General features: G+C 47.9%; 1 protein-coding gene across 1 annotated transcript in view; it reads left to right on the top strand.

Moving 5' to 3' along the window:
* Nucleotides 1–17400, top strand: part of LRIG1 (leucine rich repeats and immunoglobulin like domains 1) — a 116758-nt gene extending 99358 nt beyond the window's left edge. Inside the window, exons 15-21 of the mRNA XM_075321389.1 lie at nucleotides 2487–2807; nucleotides 3629–3910; nucleotides 3990–4427; nucleotides 4763–4810; nucleotides 5632–5769; nucleotides 5975–6259; nucleotides 13857–17400. Coding sequence (XP_075177504.1) covers nucleotides 2487–2807; nucleotides 3629–3910; nucleotides 3990–4427; nucleotides 4763–4810; nucleotides 5632–5769; nucleotides 5975–6259; nucleotides 13857–14053 — 1709 coding nt within the window. The 3' untranslated portion in view covers nucleotides 14054–17400. The remainder of the gene's footprint in view (nucleotides 1–2486; nucleotides 2808–3628; nucleotides 3911–3989; nucleotides 4428–4762; nucleotides 4811–5631; nucleotides 5770–5974; nucleotides 6260–13856) is intronic.
* The last annotated feature ends 2048 nt before the right edge of the window (nucleotides 17401–19448 follow it).

Below are 19448 nucleotides of genomic sequence, written 5' to 3'. Positions count from 1 at the left end.
GCAGATCCGGGTCCGCTCAACACTACTGCTGAGAGCTCAGAGCAATCAGATGTGTATCAAATACATGACAAATGTCCATTTTGGGAACTCTTTCAAGGGGTATTCCAGCCTATAATGTTGTGTTACCTTATTCACCAAAATCAGGGTCTTTATGAACCGTGTTGGAAAAAGACCTTGGCGGGATTTGTAAGATACTGACAAAAATGGAAACTTCCAGCGATGCAAGGATCGGACCGCAACGTGGACGTTTCATTTCAGCCTAAAACGCTATAGTCTGTTAGATAACATGGGTCCCACTGTTGGGACTCCCATCCACGAGCAAGAGGAGTCGTTAGGCCATTCCAATCAAGTGTTTGTGGTTGTTGAAGATAGCTGGGCTTCAGGTATCTTCATTATCAGTCTTAATTGGCGCTGCAGGACGCATGTGCGACCTGCTGCACCATTGAACTCCTAGCCACTGTGATCGGTGGGGTTTCCAACTGTGGAACCACTAAATAGTTGATATCTATCTGTACTACCCCTTTATATTGTTAGGCCATTCCAATCAAATGTTTGTCACTCTTGAAGATAGCTAGGCTTCAGGTCTCTTTATTATCAGACTTGATTGGAGCTGCAGGATGCATGTGCGACCTGCTGCACCCTTCAACTCCTAGCCACTGTGATCGGTGGGGTTTCAAACTATGGAACCTGCAGCAATGAAATAGCCACTAAATAGTACCCCTTTATATCTTTAGGCCATTCCAATCAAGTTTGTGTCACTGTTGAAGATAGCTTAAGGTCTGTTCATTATGAGACTTTGTTGGGGCTGCAGGACACATATGCCACCTGCTGCACCCTTCAGCTCACTGCCACTGGGGTTTCCAACAGTAGAACCCAGAACAATAAAACAGATAACCACTAAATAGTTGATATCTTGCTGGAATACCCCTTTATGTTGTTAGACCATTACAGTCAAGTTTTTTCACTGTTGAAGATAGCTAGGCTTCAGGTCTCTTCATTATTCGACTTGATTGATGCTGCAGGATGCATGTGCGACCTGCTGCACCATTCAACTCTGAGCCACTGTGATCAGTGGAGTTTCCGACTGTGGAACTTGCAGCAATCAAATGGATAACTACTAAATAGTTGATATTTAGCTGGAATACCTCTATATCTTTATGCCATTCCAATCAAATATTTGTCACTGTTGAAAATAGCTAGGCTTCAAGTATCTCCATTATCAGACTTGATTGGCGCTGCAGGATGCATGTGCGACCTGCTGCACCCTTCAACTCCTTACCCCTTTATATCGTTAGGCCATTCCAATCAACTGTTTGTCACTGTTGAAGATAGCTAGGCTTCAGGTAAATTAATCAGATTTGATTGGAGCTGCAGGACACATGTGCGACGCGCTGCACCCTTCAACTCCTAGCCACAGTGATCAAGGGTTTTCCAACTGTGAAACTTGCAGCAATCAAACGGATAACCACTAAATAGTTGATATCTGTCTGGAATACCCATTTATATATTTTGGCCATTCCAATCGAGTTTTTGTCACTGTTGAAGATAGCTAGGCGTCAGGTATCTTCATTATCAGACTTGACTGGCGCTGCAGGATGCATGTGCGACCTTCTGCACCCTTCAACTCCTAGCCACTGTGATCAGTGGGGTTTCCAACTATGGAGCTTGCAGCAATCAAACCGATAACCACTAAGTAGCTGATATCTGTCTGGAATACCCCTTTATATCTTTTGGCCATTCCAATCAAATATTTGTCACTGTTGAAGATAGCTAGGCGTCAGGTATCTTCATTATCAGACTTGATTGGCGCTGCAGGATGCATGTGCGACCTGCTGCACCCTTCAACTCCTAGCCACTGTGATTGCTCTAGGTTCCACAGTCAGAAACACCACTGATCAAACAGATAACCACTAAATAGGTGATAACTAGCTGAAATAACCCTTTATATCGTTAGGTATCCCATATTGTCCTGAAATTGTATGTACAAAAAGTCCCCAAAAAAAATGTTTATTTCCCAGAGCCTAGAGTTGTTTCAAATAGTAGTGAAAGGGAAAAGAGAGAGAGAAGTTTGCTACAAGATGTTTGCGTTTTGCACCTCAAGCAAAAAAAGGTAGAAAATCGCCCCGACCTGCACAGATGGGACACGTTCTCAGCTTTGCATAATCCTTAAATGTCAAATATTTGGCTGAGCCAAGCTTAATGAAAAATGGAGCCACCTACGACCACTGGCACTGGGGGGTAAACAGAGGAGTCATCCCACCAGTGTTTGGTTAGCTAACATTAAGGGAACGTCATCAGTAACAAAATCTAAGCAATCACCACGAGCGACTTGCCGTGGGCAGAAATTGCCGTGAATTTTGGGAGCGGGGCAGTCTCGTATTAGGAACCTTTTGTGACCGGGTCCCAGGTAGCTGATCCGGATCTTCTAAAATGTGGAACGGTGAGGATAATTCTTCTATATATTGTTTCCATTTGTAATCTTATAGATGATCTCCCGAAACCGCACATCACGGTGCACCCAGAGAAGACCATGGCGGTGGTGGGAAAGGACATCCGCTTCTCCTGCTCCGCCGCCAGCAGCAGCAGTTCTCCGATGACCTTCGTGTGGAAGAAAGACAACGAAATCTTGCACAACGCGGAGACGGAGAACTTCGCCAACATCCGGGAGAAGGACGGAGACGTGATGGTTTACACCACCATCCTGCACTTACGCAATGTGACTTTTGAGCACGACGGACAATACCAGTGCATCATCACCAACCATTTTGGTTCTACCTACTCCAATAAAGCTGGACTTGTTGTGAATGGTGAGTAAAGTGCACCACCTCTTATAACCCCTCCCGAAAAAATAGGTACCATCTTTATAATCTTTAGCAGCCAAGGGTGGCTTTATTTTATGAAGGTGCAATCACATGATTTTATATTCACCATATTTTTTGTTTTATAAGACGCATTGGATTATAAGACGCACCCCAAATTTAGAAAAAAAAAAAATCTGGGGTCCGTCTTATAATCCCGGTGGTGTCTTACCGGCGAGGGGACAGCAGTGGTGGTGGAGCGGGGTCAGAGGAAACGGGGGCGATGCTGCTGTCGGTGCAGCGGGTGTCCCAGGTGCTTGCTGTGGACGGCAGCGCTGTGAGGCAGGAGGAGTATCCAGAAACTATGCGGACTTCAAAGAAATGGCGCCCGGAGGTGGTGCATGCGCAGATTGAGCAATCAGCTCAATGGTAAGCCAAGATCTCATCTGCATACGCGCCAGCTCTGGGCACCATAAGTCCGCTGGGAGATCAACTGGCCAGAAGCAGCGCGTGCACAGATGAGATCTTGAGCCAACAGTTGCATCTGCGCATGCGCCGACTCTGGGCGCCATTATTTGAAGCCTACACCAATAACGTTTAGGATGGCAGCCCCTGCTTCACCGCCCGCAATGCAGCAGAGCCCACAGCGCACCACCCGCAGCATCGCCCCTGCCTCCTGTGGCCCCTCTCCAGCATCCCCCGGTAAGCTACATTTGGCTCATTTTCCTCCCAAATTTTTGGGAGGAAAAGCGCATCTAAAAATACAGTACTCTTTCCTTGTTGTGTTATAACTTTAGTTTCATCCATGTTTGTAAATCTCTTGATTACAGTTCTGCCGTCCTTCACCAAGACCCCCAGAGATAACACCATCCGGACGGGCACCACTGCCAGGTTAGAGTGCGCAGCGGATGGGTACCCCATCCCGGAAATCGCCTGGCAGAAAGATGGCGGCACAGACTTCCCCGCTGCCCGGGAACGCCGCATGCACGTCATGCCAGACGACGACGTCTTCTTCATTACGGACGTGAAGGCTGAGGATATGGGGGTGTACAGCTGCACCGCGCAAAACCTGGCAGGGTCGGTTTCGGCAAATGCCACATTAACAATACTCGGTAAGCTTAAAAAAAAAATGTTTATAAACGAGAGAAAAATTCCATTATTTGCACGACTCAAAATTTATTGTGTTTTCAGAAATGCCGTTTTTGGCGCATCCGCTGGAGGACCGCACTGTGTCAGCGGGGGCTACGTTAGCATTGCAGTGTAAAGCAAGCGGGAGCCCCCCGCCCCGGATCACATGGCTGAAAGGAGACGAGCCCCTCGTCATGACTGACCGGCACCATTTTACTCCCGGGAACCAGCTCCTCATCATACGCAATGTGGCCCAGGAAGACGCTGGCAAATATACCTGCGAGATGTCCAACACTCTCGGAACGGAAAGAGCCTACAGTCAAGTCAGCGTATTCCCGGCCTCCGGCTGCGTGCTGGAGTCCAGCAGGATGGAGGGCACCATGACGTTCGGTATCATCACCATCGCCGTGGTGTGCAGTATCGTCCTCACCTCGCTGGTTTGGGTGTGTATCATCTACCAAACCCGGAAGAAGAGTGAGGAATACAGCGTCACAAACACAGGTAATGGACAAAAAGCAAGCGCTTTTCCTTTAAGTCTTAAAGGGCCAGGAGCTTTAAGTTTAATTTAATGGATAAACATGTACTGTAGACAAACCGCACATCTAATCTGTACCAAAAAACACCAGAGAAAAAACAGCAAAACCTGTTCTTTACTATAAACAGGAAAAAAAAAAACGCAACAAAGCAATGTGTGAACATAGCCTTAATAAAACACATAACATGACGTATAGTCAGTGGCTTTGAGAAGGGAGCCCTGTTGTATGATAGTTCTAGTTTAATATATATATATATATATTACAGTAAAAAAATAACCTGGATCGCTCCTTATTTTACAGATGAAACCATTGTGCCGCCCGACGTGCCGAGTTATTTATCCTCACAAGGTAAGTCGTTACAAGTGGGCACAGACCTGCAAAGTAACCCCCCCCCCAAAAAAAGCAAAAAAAGCAAAACCTCTCCATAAAAATATTGAACAAGCAACAATAATATAAAACAGTTCTCCCTCATCCTCACCCCATAAACTGCATTTGTTCTGAATTCACTGATCGTTTCCAGAGAGCAGATTGCTTTTCAGCTTCACCCAGAGATCGGGTTACAGCTGCCCATAAAAGTCTATGGAGAGTGGGGGAAAGAGGGGCTGCACATAGACAGAGCTGTGTAGGAGGGAGTAGGACCTACTACTGTGCGTGCGTACCCTAAAAGTTCTCACAGCAATTTGTATCCATGCATAGACTTCTATGTGCAGCTGTAACCTGATCTCTGAGAAGCTGGAAACAGATTTTCAGTTGATGAAAACCATTTTAGACCTCACAGCAGCTCGTCTCCATAGATTTCCATGGGCAGCGGTAACCTGATCTCTCAGTGAAGCTGGAAACAAATTTTCAGTTGACGAAAACAGCTCACAGCAGCTCGTCTCCATAGACTTCTATGGGCAGCTGTAACCTGATTTTAGTGACGCTGTATACAATCTCACAGCAGCTCGTCTCCATAGACTTCTATGGGCAGCTGTAACCTGATCTTAGTGACGCTGTATACAATCTCACAGCAGCTCGTCTCCATAGACTTCTATGGGCAGCTGTAACCTGATCGTTCAGTGGAGCTGGAAACAGATCTTAAGTTGATGAATTAGGTGGAAAAGAGACAGACATGAGAAATTATCATAGACGGGTTATATTGACTGTTTCCCGTCTGTTCTGTTCTCCAGGGATCTGTTCCAGTGAAGGCATTGGGAGCACGGACGTGGAGGCCTGCAACGTGGGCTACAGGCAGCCGAGACTCTGCATAGGATGCAACGCGGATGAACCTTGTAAATCAGATGGATTGTTCTCATCGGACAGTAACGGTAACGATCAGATTGTGATTTCTTTTTTGTGGTCACAGAAGGAAATGATCCAATTCTTACGTCTGGAGGGAGTGTTTATAGAAGTTCATTATATCCCCAGTATACAGTGAGCTCCCTCTAGTGGCGGGTGCATTTAAAGGGATGTCACCGTTTCAGCAAATAATGGAGATTTGATAAACTAAACCCCGTTTTGCTATCATTCCAGGATACGGTTACCAGGTGGTCTGTACAGATTGCTTGGAGGGCCGAGCAATGTACAGCAAGGACCCGGATTACTGCCCCCAGCCGTTATCCTCTATAGACTGCTCCTATGAAAAGCCACAAAGCAACCAGGACTGTTACAGGAACGGCACCGACCATTCACACCTGTCAAATTGCCAACAAAACTACACTAAGACGGACACCAGCGAATTTGTGTATCCCAGTAACCACGAGAGGGTTCCTCTCTTCAGTGAACAGAAGTCACATGTGTTAATTTCAGATGCACAAGGTATTGTATTTTTTGGACTATAAAACGTAATGGACCATAAGAGGCACCTAGGTTTTAAGGGGGGGAAATTATGGAAGTCGTTTAGGGGGTGTCGATATGCCGCTGACATTGTTATGGGGGGTAATGTGTCCCAATTCTGTACTAATGTCCCCCGTCTTTGGCCCATCCGGGTATAGATGTCCCCCGTCTTTGGCCCATCCGGGTATAGATGTCCCCCGTCTTTGGCCCATTCGGGTATAGATGTCCCCCGTCTTTGGCCCATTCGGGTATAGCTGTCCCCCGCCCTTGGCCCATCCGGGTATAGATGTTCCCCGCCCTTGGCCCATCCAAATATAGATGTCACCCGCCCTTGGCCCATCCGGGTATAGCTGTCCCCCGTCTTTGGCCCATTCGGGTATAGATGTCCCCCGTCTTTGGCCCATCCGGGTATTTCTTCAGCGCTCTATTGGGAGACCCAGACGATTGGGGTATAGCTACTGCCCTCTGGAGGCCACACAAAGCACTACACTAAAAGTGCAAGGCCCCTCCCTCTCTGGCTATACCCCCCCGTGGTATCACGGGTACTCCAGTTTTAGCTTTGTGTGCGAAGGAGGTCAGACATTCCATGCATAGCTCCACAGATTTTAGTCAGCAGTAGCTGCTGACTAGTTCGGATGGAAGAAAAGAGGACACATATAGTGTTCCCAGCATGCTCCCTTCTCACCCCTGGATGGTGTTGTAAGGTTGAGGTACCTATTGCTGGTACAGGGCTGGAGCCTGACATGCTGTTTTCCTTCCACATCCCCTTGGGGGTTCTGTGGAAGTGGGATCCTGCCGGCCTCAAAGCTCTGTCGCCGGGCTCCATCCACAGACCCATCAGAACCTGATGGATACGGAGCAGGAGTACCATCAGGGACCGGGCCCTGCATCATACAGGTACTCTGTGTCCCCGGCAGGCACAGACACACTCCGGGCTGGCTGGGTGTTGTAGTGCGCCGGGGACCGTACACTGAGCTGGTGTTCCTACAGTCATCTGGGGGACTTTGTGTTCTGGGAACGCAGCGCCGACCCTCACTGGACCGGGCGGCGCTGCTGTGACTTGTGGTGCGCCGGGGATACGCCGACCGCGCTTTTACGGCGGCGGCGTTTATAACTCTAGTCCCCGGCTTTTGGGCCTAGGACGCCGGCAGCTCCGATCGTTCCCGCCCCCACCCTGTCAATCAGGGTAGGGGAGAGACGCTGTTTCACGGCAGCGAGGAGGGCTGGAGCCTGATTTACATGCTCCAGCCCTCACACTAGGCACAGAGGGAGCAGGCTTCCCGCTCTTGGTCAGGAACGCCCAGGGCCCGCCCCCCTTCTTCCCTCAGAACGCCGGCAGCCATTACATGCATGGCTGGCTGGAAGAAGGACGCAAGGCTCTGGGAGACCTAGACTGAGGGGCTTTGGAAGACCACACACCCGCTCTTTAGCGGGCGGTAAGCGGCTTTTCAGCTGGCCCCTCTAGTGCCTCAGTGTATGTTAGTGTATTGTGTCACTGGACATAGAGATTTATTGATTTCTTGCACTGTGAGGTCGCTTCCTGGCAGATCGCTCTGAGGAAGCAGCAGCATGTCATCCACAAGACGCAAGGCTGCCAAGGCTAGGGCTGTGTGCACTGTGTGTGCTGCTTGTGGGACTGCTCTACCAGCAGGTTCCAAAGACCCCCATTGTGTGCAATGCTCAGATCCGGTGCTGCTTCGCCAGCCGGAGTCAGGAGAGATAGTGACCCAGGCTGAGACGCCTGTAAGTCCTGCCCCGGTGTCAGGGTCAGACTTTGCAGTTTTTGCGGTTAATATGTCGGTGACTATGGCAAAAATCCTGGAAACTTTGCAATCCATGCCTGGGGCTCAGTCTATGGACACGGCGAGGTCTATGTCCTCTAACCCTCCGCAGTTGGATTTAATCCAGACTGCAAGGGGGTCCCCGGCCTCTCAGGATGAGTATGATGACTCAGATGATTGCCCCAGCCACCCCAAGCGGGCTCGCTGGGAAAGACCCTCAACGTCATCACACTGCTCAGGGTCTCAGCGCAATCAGTCTCCCTGTGATGTGTCTGAAGAGAGTGATCAGGAGTCTAATCCTGGAACCCCTCTCAATCTGGATACCCCGGATGGGGACGCCATGGTAAACGATCTTATCTCAGCCATCAATAAGCTGTTAGATATTTCTCCCCCAGCCCCTTCAGCAGAAGAGGCAGCGGCAGAGCAGGAGAAATTTCGTTTCCTCTATCCCAAGCGTAAATTAAGTGCTCTGTTGGATCACTCTGACTTCAGAGAATCAATCCAGAAACACGATGCTCATCCAGAAAAGCGTTTCTCTAAACGTTCTAAGGATACACGTTATCCTTTCCCCCCTGAGGTGGTCAAGCGCTGGACCCAGTGTCCAAAGGTGGATCCCCCGATTTCCAAACTTGCAGCTAGATCCATAGTTGCAGTGGAAGATGGCGCTTCACTTAAAGATGCCAATGACAGACAGATGGACCTTTGGTTAAAATCTGTCTATGAAGCTATCGGCGCGTCGTTTGCTCCAGCATTCGCAGCCGTATGGGCGCTACAAGCTATTTCAGCTGGTTTAGCGAAAGTGGATGCTATCTTACATCCAGCGGTGCCGCAAGTGGCGTCCCTTACCTCGCAGATGTCCGCGTTTGCGTCTTACGCTATCAATGCGGTCCTAGAATCTACCAGCCGCACCTCAATGGCGTCTGCCAATTCGGTAGTTTTGCGCAGGGCATTGTGGTTAAAGGACTGGAAAGCAGATGCTGGTTCCAAAAAATGTTTAACCAGCTTGCCTTTGTCTAGAGAAAGACTGTTTGGCGAGCCATTGGCTGACATCATTAAACAGTCCAAGGGTAAAGACTCCTCTTTACCCCAGCCCAGATCAAGCAAACCTCAGCAGAGAAAGTGGAAGCAGAAGTTTCAGTCCTTTCGAGGTTCGGGCAAAACACAATTCTCCTCGTCCAAAGGGACTCAGAGGACGCAAAGAAACTCAGATTCCTGGAGGGCTCATTCACGCCCCAAGAAAGCAAATGGAGGAACCGCTTCCAAAGCGGCTACCTCATGACTTCCAGTCCCCTCCCTCCGCATCTCCGGTCGGGGGCAGGCTCTCCCGCTTTTACGACACTTGGATGTCACAGGTCAAAGACCGGTGGGTGACGGACATTTTGTCGCGCGGGTACAGAATCGAGTTCAGTTCTCGTCCTCCAGCTCGGTTCTTCAGAACCTCCCCACACCCAGACCGTGTAGATGTCCTGCGGCAGGCGGTGGACTCCCTAAGAGCGGAGGGAGTAGTGGTTCCTGTACCGTTTCAGGAACAAGGGAGAGGGTTTTACTCCAATCTCTTTGTGGTGCCAAAAAAGGACGGCTCATTCCGTCCTGTTCTGGACCTAAAACTGCTCAACAAACATGTACACGCCAGACGGTTCCGGATGGAAACCCTCCGTTCTGTCATTGCCTCAATGTCTCAAGGAGACTTCCTTGCCTCAATAGACATCAAGGATGCTTATCTCCATGTGCCAATTGCTACAGAACATCAACGTTTTCTACGTTTTGTGATAGGAGACGACCATTTTCAGTTCGTAGCTCTGCCATTTGGTCTGGCGACAGCCCCACGGGTCTTCACCAAGGTCATGGCGGCGGTGGTAGCAGTCTTGCACTCTCAGGGACACTCGGTGATCCCTTACCTAGACGATCTACTTGTCAAGGCACCCTCTCAAGAGGCATGCCAACTCAGTCTACAGGCTATGCTGGAGACTCTCCAGACTTTTGGATGGATCATCAACTTTCCAAAGTCAAATCTGTCACCGACACAGTCACTAACGTATCTTGGCATGGAGTTTCATACTCGAGCAGCGAGAGTGAAGCTTCCGCTAAACAAGCAGCGGTCCCTACAGACAGGGGTGCAATCGCTCCTTCAGGGCCAGTCGCACCCCTTACGGCGCCTCATGCACTTCCTAGGGAAGATGGTGGCAGCCATGGAAGCAGTTCCCTTTGCGCAGTTTCATCTGCGTCCACTTCAATGGGACATTCTCCGCCAATGGGACGGGAAGACGACTTCCCTAGACAGGAAAGTCTCTCTTTCCCAGACGGCCAAGGACTCTCTGCAATGGTGGCTCCTTCCCACCTCATTGTCTCAGGGAAGATCCTTCCTGCCCCCATCCTGGGCAGTAGTCACGACAGATGCGAGTCTGTCGGGGTGGGGAGCAGTGTTTCTACACCACAGGGCTCAGGGGACGTGGACTCAGCAGGAGTCCACCCTTCAGATCAATGTTCTGGAAATCAGGGCAGTGTATCTTGCCCTACTGGCCTTCCAACAGTGGCTGGAAGGAAAGCAGATCCGAATCCAATCGGACAACTCCACAGCGGTGGCATACATCAACCACCAAGGAGGGACGCGCAGCCGTCAAGCCTTTCAGGAAGTCCGGCGCATTCTGAATTGGGTGGAGGACACAGCATCCACCATATCCGCGGTTCACATCCCGGGCGTAGAAAACTGGGAAGCAGACTTCCTCAGTCGCCAGGGCATGGACGCAGGGGAATGGTCCCTTCACCCGGACGTGTTTCAGGAAATCTGTCGCCGATGGGGAGTGCCGGACGTCGACCTAATGGCGTCTCGGCACAACAACAAGGTCCCGGCATTCATGGCGCGGTCGCGAGATCAAAGAGCGCTGGCGGCAGACGCCTTGGTGCAAGATTGGTCGCACTTCCGCCTCCCATATGTATTCCCGCCTCTGGCACTCTTGCCCAGAGTACTACGCAAGATCAGATCCGATTGCAGCCGCATCATACTCGTCGCCCCAGACTGGCCGAGGAGATCGTGGTATCCGGATCTGTGGCATCTCACGGTCGGCCGACCGTGGTCGCTTCCAGACCGTCCAGACCTGCTGTCTCAAGGGCCGTTTTTCCATCAGAATTCTGCGGCCCTGAACCTGACTGTGTGGCCATTGAGTCCTGGATCCTATCGTCAACAGGATTATCCCAGGGAGTGGTAGCCACAATGAGACAAGCTAGGAAGTCAACTTCTGCTAAGATCTACCACAGAACGTGGAAGATTTTCTTAACCTGGTGCTCTGCTCAGGGAGTGTCTCCCTGGCCATTTGCATTGCCCACTTTTCTATCTTTCCTGCAATCAGGGTTGGAAAAGGGCTTGTCGCTCGGCTCCCTTAAAGGGCAAGTCTCGGCACTATCCGTGTTTTTTCAGAAGCGTCTAGCACGTCTTCCTAAGGTGCGCACGTTCCTGCAGGGGGTCTGTCATATTGTGCCCCCGTACAAGCGGCCGTTGGATCCATGGGATCTGAACAGGGTACTAGTGGCTCTCCAGAAGCCGCCCTTCGAGCCTCTCAAAGAAGTTTCTTTTTCTCGCCTGTCACAGAAAGTGGCGTTTCTTGTTGCGATCACATCGCTTCGGCGAGTGTCTGAGCTGGCTGCTCTGTCATCCAAGGCTCCCTTCTTGGTGTTCCACCAGGACAAGGTTGTGCTGCGCCCCATTCCGGAGTTTCTCCCTAAGGTCGTATCCTCGTTTCATCTTAATCAGGATATATCATTGCCTTCCTTTTATCCTCATCCGGTTCACCGGTATGAAAGGGACTTGCGTTTGCTAGATCTGGTGAGAGCACTCAGGATCTACATTTCCCGCACGGCGCCCATGCGCCGTTCCGATGCACTTTTTGTCCTTGTCGCCGGTCCGCGCAAGGGGTTGCAGGCTTCTAAAGCCACCTTGGCTCGATGGATCAAAGAACCAATTATAGAGGCCTACCGTTCTGCTGGGCTTCCGGTTCCTTCAGGGCTAAAAGCCCACTCAACCAGAGCCGTAGGTGCGTCCTGGGCATTACGGCACCAGGCTTCGGCTCAACAGGTGTGTCAGGCGGCTACCTGGTCGAGTCTGCACACGTTCACCAAGCATTATCAGGTGCATACCTATGCTTCGGCGGATGCCAGCTTAGGTAGAAGAGTCCTGCAGGCGGCAGTGACATCCCCGTAGGGGGGGGCTGTTTTGCAGCTCTAACATGAGGTATTTCTTTACCCACCCAGGGACAGCTTTTGGACGTCCCAATCGTCTGGGTCTCCCAATAGAGCGCTGAAGAAGAAGGGAATTTTGTTACTTACCGTAAATTCCTTTTCTTCTAGCTCTTATTGGGAGACCCAGCACCCGCCCTGTTGTCCTTCGGGATTGTTTTTTGCTGTTTGCGGGTACACATGTTGTTCATGTTGAACGGTTTTTCAGTTCTCCGATGTTACTCGGAGTTAATTTGTTTAAACCAGTTGTTGGCTTCCTCCTTCTTGCTTTGGCACTAAAACTGGAGTACCCGTGATACCACGGGGGGGTATAGCCAGAGAGGGAGGGGCCTTGCACTTTTAGTGTAGTGCTTTGTGTGGCCTCCAGAGGGCAGTAGCTATACCCCAATCGTCTGGGTCTCCCAATAAGAGCTAGAAGAAAAGGAATTTACGGTAAGTAACAAAATTCCCTTCATTTGCCTCCCTTTATGCACCACACATTAAAAAAAAAATTCTATCCCCCATCCCTTCTCTACTCCAGTGCGCAATGTCCTCTTCTGATGCCGGCAAGTGACTTCAGCACATGACACCACTGCTATGCGGCCCCAATCACACGCAGACATCCGCTGAGGGAATATTCACTGCGTCTCACGCCCTTGATTATGGGTGTATGGAGCAGTGAATATTCATTCTCTTTAATAGCAGGCTGCAGGGTGATTGTGTGCCCGCTTTTAAAGAGGATGAATATTCACTACTCTCCATGACCATAATGCTGCCCACCTCTCGGCACTGACTTCAGTGCAGAGAGGGGAAGATTATGGGAGTGGAGAGCAGTGAATATTCATTTTCTTTGTTAGTGGGCACGCTGTAAGCCCTAACACTAGCTCCTTCTTCCACCACTCCCCTACCGCCACAGCCAGGTACACCCCTCCCAGTTTCCAAAATATTTTAGGGAAAAAAGTGCATCATAGTCAGAAAAATACAGTAGTATCCCAAACTTCATCCCTGTTCTGCTAATCCTTTGCCGTGTACTTGTTGATTGCCTGTTCTCTATGTATGCAGAGAATGTTAGATGTAATGCAATGTAGCTTGCTAATTAGCATTGCTTGGATTTTAAAGGGTTATTCCCATCCTCATAGATGGATATGGCCAGATAGTGCTGGAATAAACAAGCAATTTACTGCTTATTAAAATCTCCATCCGTTTGATTACATTACTTTTGTTTACAAGCTCGTTGCCTAGGAAACCGACCACCACTGACTAACTTGTAAACACTGACGCTGGAGATAATCACGCGCTCCAACGATCAAAACAATGTTTAATAGGAAAGCGATTGTAAGTGCTGCGCATACTCTGCTGTCTGGCTGCGGTGGTCGGTTTCCAAGGCAACAAATGAAAAGGGTTAATATCTCAAGAACGGCTGAAAATTTTAATAAGCAGTAAATTGCAAAATTGCTGGTATTTATCAGCACAATATGGCAGTACACATTTAAAGGGACTGTACAGGATTTGTGGCGCTTTCAAAAAAATGAAGCTTTCATTGTATTTCTGACACTTTCCTCTTATTAATGCCTCCTCTCTATTTCCAGGTTCACACCTGGAGCCATTAATTTGGTCACATGACCAGGCAGCATATCCGCAGCAGACGGCGCCGGACTGTTTAATACAGCGACCATCACATTTATGCGATCCTCTGCAGGAGGACAAATTGACTGCTCTCTCTAATGGCCGCCCGCTGTCCCCCGGCGAGCACAGGACGCAAAACGGATCATGCGATTCTAAATGACTTTTGCGGGCGAAGAACTAAAAAAAAAAAAAAAAAAAGGAATTTTGCACTGAACTGGCACAGATCTTGCTACCTCAACCCTCGGCTCCCAAAACGCACCATTCAAGGGAAGGAGGAGGTGGACGTTCAAAAATGAGGTACGAAACGCGGGAGAAGAATCCGGGCGGATCATCGCTGGGAGAATCGGACGTTACGGACTTCTAAAGTGTTGGCAGCCGAAACGTCAGATTGCATTTTAATGCACAAAAATGCAAAAAAAAAAAGACTAAGTCGTGAAAGAGACGAACACGTGATACATTGTACATAAGAGTTTTCATAAAGAGATATATAAATATGTAAATATCTAAAGGTTAGATATAGAAATATATTCGGAGATGTTTTACAGAGTCTATTTTGATGGTTGGTGTACGGGTCGCCGGAGCAGAGCTGTGAAATGCAACCATGTCTTTGCAAAAAACGCATTTAATTAGGTGCCTTAGAAGAAATACATTGAGTTATTGACCGAGGCGCAGGGGGGCAGCTGCCGAAAACATGGTCTTTTAGGAAATGAGCCATGGACTGGTTTTGACGCATTTCGGTACCTGAATTATCACCGATAGCCATGTTTTACTAATCCATTAAACTTGCAGCCTGCTTCCAAAAACAGTAGCGCATCTGGATAAAGGTCCAGCCGAGACTATAGGTGGGCAGCAGAGGAATACAATAAGGTGTGGTCCAGGGTTAAGATGTTATCAAAACGGGGCCACTCGGGGAATAGGGTTGAGCTGCTGTTGCACACACGGCCCTTGGACAGATTGGTAGGTGCTGATTTTGGAGGAGTTTAGTTTTTGTTTTTGTTTTTTCTCCCCGATAACTACCCGCCAAGGCTTGCACAAAAAAAGACCGTAAATTGCACTTAAATATTATATTTTTGCATCTTCATTATAGACATTGCGCGTGATGAATATAGAAGGAAGGTTTACTACATGTTACACATCGAGGCCACATTCCAAAACAGTTACGTCCCGCACCCCAAAAACCCAAATATTAAGTGTATGGACTATTGCTCCAGTGACACAGAACTCCATTACCTAATGATACAGCTCCATCTTGACCTCCAAGACCTAGGATCCCTGATTCAGAAGTTACTTGACTCCTTTTTCTGAGGTCATTGATGCCTCCACTGATCCTATTATGAAGGGCTGAGACGTCATCGATATATCGGAGCCAGAAAAAGTTACATAAAAGTAGTTAACATTTTATCAGAACAAAATGTGTGTACAGAGGCTTAACGAGTCCCCATGACAGATTGTGTGGGGCAGAAAAAGCTCCGGCTCTTGAATTTCGGCAGCCAAGCGTTTGTGTTTGGCGGGGGGAGCGAATATCTATAGGAGGGTATTAGGAAATCTCCGATACATTGGATAAGGATGCTCTTTGTATTAGGTTTCGATCATTACATTTAGTGATCAGAAAGCTTCTATGGCGTCTACTGAACATGCCCAAAAAAATGTCAGCCCTTGTTTTTCATAGTCTGCTGAACAAAAGGATGAAATTTATAAAGGAGTGCAGTATATGTAATTAGTTGTTTACACCGCAGTCTTCTGCTTAAGGTCCACAGTGGGAGGAATACATCTGATATAAGGAATAAAATGAAAAAAAAAAAAAAAAAAAAGAACAGGGTCCTTAAGGCCGGTTTCACATTGCTGGTATTTTTCCGGAAGCAGGATCCGTTACATATGTAGTACAGTTATATTCATTTACAATGGAAGAAGTGTGATACTATTTGGACACATGCTTCATGCACAACCACATGGTGTCGCGCTTCCATTGTAAATGAATGTAACTGTACTACATTTGTGCTGGATCCGACTTCCGGCAAAATACTGGAGATGTTGAAACTAGCCTAAGGCTTCCTTACATATTTGGGGACTCTCAACCATCCCTCCCATACACAGGAGCTCCGAGAGAGCCCCCTCGACGCGCGTCTCGAGGAGAACAATGCGCTTGGCAGTCTAAAATCTGACATGTGCGATCGGCATCTCTCCGGATCGATTGTCCGATGCCACTGCACACTTTATATTGTCGATATCGGCAGGTTCGGGCGACAATATAAGCATTTATGTATAGGCGAATGTACGTTTTCTTCCTATAAACCACATCTCTGACTCAAATCACTGCAGATCTGCAGTATGATCATTGCCGAATTCTGAAGGAATGATAATTAAAGGGCAAGTGCGCCTAACACAAATATAAAAAGTAAACAATTGCTACTAATAGGGAAGTTCAGAGAGAACGACTGCAGCCGGCTGCAGATTCATCCACCATAAAATGCACGTATTGTCTTCTCACTTCACCTTAACTTGTCCTTTCTGCCCCTTTAAGGAAAAAAACAATGGCCATTGATGATTGGGGAGGGGGAAAATGTCAAATATTCACATTATTTGTATTTATTTGACTTCCAATGGAGTGTTAAAGGGACTTCCCTTTAACGTAGGATGCATCATGCACCAAGGCCTCAGGAGGAGGACAAAGATATAGGGTGTGCTATAACAAAAAAAAATACTACTGTCTTGTGTATGCAGTAGAGCGGAGTAGCTGGTACTTTGGGTCGGCTCCTCTGTTGCAGCCGGACGTCTCCCTCCTGGGTGCCTTGGTCTTTCATGACGTGCATCATACCGGGACGTCATGGTGGCCGAGGTAGCATCAGATCCACAGAAGACATGAAAGTCCGGCTGCAATAAAGGGTCGGACCAGAGAATATCGTCCCGTCCTGCAGTTACAGCCTTATACTATTCTCTTGTGTCTGCATAGGAGCTGCATACACAAAACGGCAAGACATTTTTTTTTTTAACCAAGATTAATTGTAAAGTTTTCCTTATATATATATATATAGCGCATTATTCATTTAAAAAAATAGGAAAGACCTTTAAAATTTAACTGCAGACCTAACCAGCCGATACGGTCACAGATTCTGCCTCTACGCGCCATTGTTGGTGATCAGAGCCCTATTCAGCCCCCATAACCCCAGGACCGTTTCCGCTAACACTACGTCTCGCTCCGGACTTCCATTTAAATTCACTTTTTTTTTTTAAGCTAACAGGACATTTACTACATTTTAACCCTTCAAGGTTTTTTGTTTTTTTATATCCTGGTCATTACTTCCATGAACCTGAGGAAATGCTGCTTCTGAGAGGCAATGTGAAACGGAAGTGTTACCTTTATGTAACGTTATTTATTTATAGAAGACTTGGTACAATGTATGTGGCAACGTTTCTAACAGGCGACATTGACACGTCTACTAAACCCTTGTCTTCACGCAGCAGAGTTTGTGTTGTTGAGAGATACAAGTGGAGAAAAAAAAAATAAACTTTAGAGAAAAATTCACGTTTGTCTTTTTATTTGTCACCATTATGAGATGGAGAAAGAGACAATCGGATGTAGCAGAGTTGAACATGAAAAGAAAAAAAGAAATTTAAGGCAACAAAGCTACAGCCTGTAGAAGAGGTTGGTTGGAGAAGCAGACTCAGTGCCCCCACTGCACATGGGTGGTGTCTGGTACTGCAATTCACCCCTCATCCACTGCAATACCATATATACAACCTATGGCCGGGGATAGTGCTGTTTTTAAAAAAATTGTTGAGAATAGATTTACAGGAATTATTCAAGTTTATAATATCGATGATCTATCCCTATGAGTAGCTACAAAGTAGAGATGACTAGCAGCCCATAATGGGTTTGGCTCCTATAGATTCTGAGACCCTGAAAGGTCCTGTTAGGCCGGTGTCACACTTGCGAATGCCTCACGTGTATCTCGCGCAAGTCTCGCATTGCATCACCTGGCACGGACTCGCACTCTCCTGACAGGAGTGGGCGAGTCTGTGCCGGGTGATGCAACGCGAGACTCTCGCGAGATACACACGAGGCACTCACAAGTGTGACACCGGCCTATCTCACGCGAGTCTCGCATTGCATCACCCAGCACGGACTCGCACTCTGTCAGGAGTGGGCGAGTCTGTGCCGGGTGATACAACACAAGACTCGCCAGTATGACACCGGCCTTTGAGAAAAGAGGAAAAAAAAAAATGGTGTCTACTTTTCTCCATGGTAGTAATGGGGCAATAATAGGACATTTCGGAGCTTTTTTTCTGCAAAAAACAGGCCCCTCTGCAAACAACTTTTTGGTGCATTTCACAAATTCTATAAATACCAAAATCTGGAGAAAAGGAGTCTGCTCTGAAAGAGTCTGTTCACTGCGTAAGAGCTTATGGTAAAGAAATTCCAAAAATGCCGAGGTGACTGACGGGCTAGTTTACTGTTACAACAACAGGATCCGCCTGCACCCGGGCTCAGAGGAAACCGCCTGACATACCGTCTGGAGGAGGAATCCTGAAGGAACAGAAGATCACGCCCTGAAAAAAAATTAAAAAAAAATGCCACATAGGCGTGAGTCCAATATAGGATTGACTAGCACCACGCTTGTCCACAGGTGCCGTGTGGTATTACAGCCCAGCCCTATCCACTTTAAATGGAACCGATCCGTAAGACCAGATAGAACATGTGCCGGTTCTTTTGAAAATGCATAGACTTTATGGGTTTGAGATTAAGGCTATATACACACCTGAAGTATTTACATGCAGAGATTTCTCAATCTCTTAACAGGAAAAAGTGTTTTTATAATGCTTCCAGTGTGTTGTTTTTTTTGCATGCATTTTTCATGAATTCTGGGGTGGGGAAAAAAAAAAAACAATTGACAATCTGGAGATTTATTTCTGCACCAGATCTGCAAAGGAAAAAAAACCATGGATTTGTATCAAAAATGGAGATGGAAAAAAAAAACCGCACAATGCAAACTGTATATATTACTTAGCACTCTTGGACTGTAGGGCTATGTGCCCACGGGAGATTGCACTTGCAGATATTTCCGCAGGTTTCCCGCAGCAGCTCCCCAGAATCTATTGCTGCGGGATTCCAGCGAACTATCTGCGGTAAACCTGCGGACATTCGTGCGACTTATCTGCGGAAGTCCCGGCCTCTATCTCCATAGTGAAGGGGCGGGACATCCGCAGATATTTCCGCAGGAATAATTGACATGCAGTTACATGCGGCGGCGGGACATCCACAGCATATTCCACAGTCGCACATAGCGCAGCATTGATACAGCACTCCCCAAATCTCATAGGATAACATGGGGAGTGTCTGTACTTGCTAAAACCTGCGGATTTATCTAGAAAATCCAGATAAATCCGCAGGTCTCCCACGGCAAAATCCGTACATTGTCCCATGGGCACATGGCCTAAAAGTAAGTACATAAAGTCAAAATGACTGCATACTTCATGAAAATTCAGTGAATCTCACTTGCTTAGAATGATTGACAGCTCCTCAATGTCCTTCCTCCCTGCTGCTGAAGCTCCACTTT

Source organism: Anomaloglossus baeobatrachus, chromosome 8 (genome assembly GCF_048569485.1).
Source record: "Anomaloglossus baeobatrachus isolate aAnoBae1 chromosome 8, aAnoBae1.hap1, whole genome shotgun sequence".
Classification (NCBI taxonomy): domain Eukaryota; kingdom Metazoa; phylum Chordata; class Amphibia; order Anura; family Aromobatidae; genus Anomaloglossus; species Anomaloglossus baeobatrachus.
Note: the sequence above shows the minus strand (reverse complement) of the source record. Positions and strands in the feature narration are given on the sequence as shown.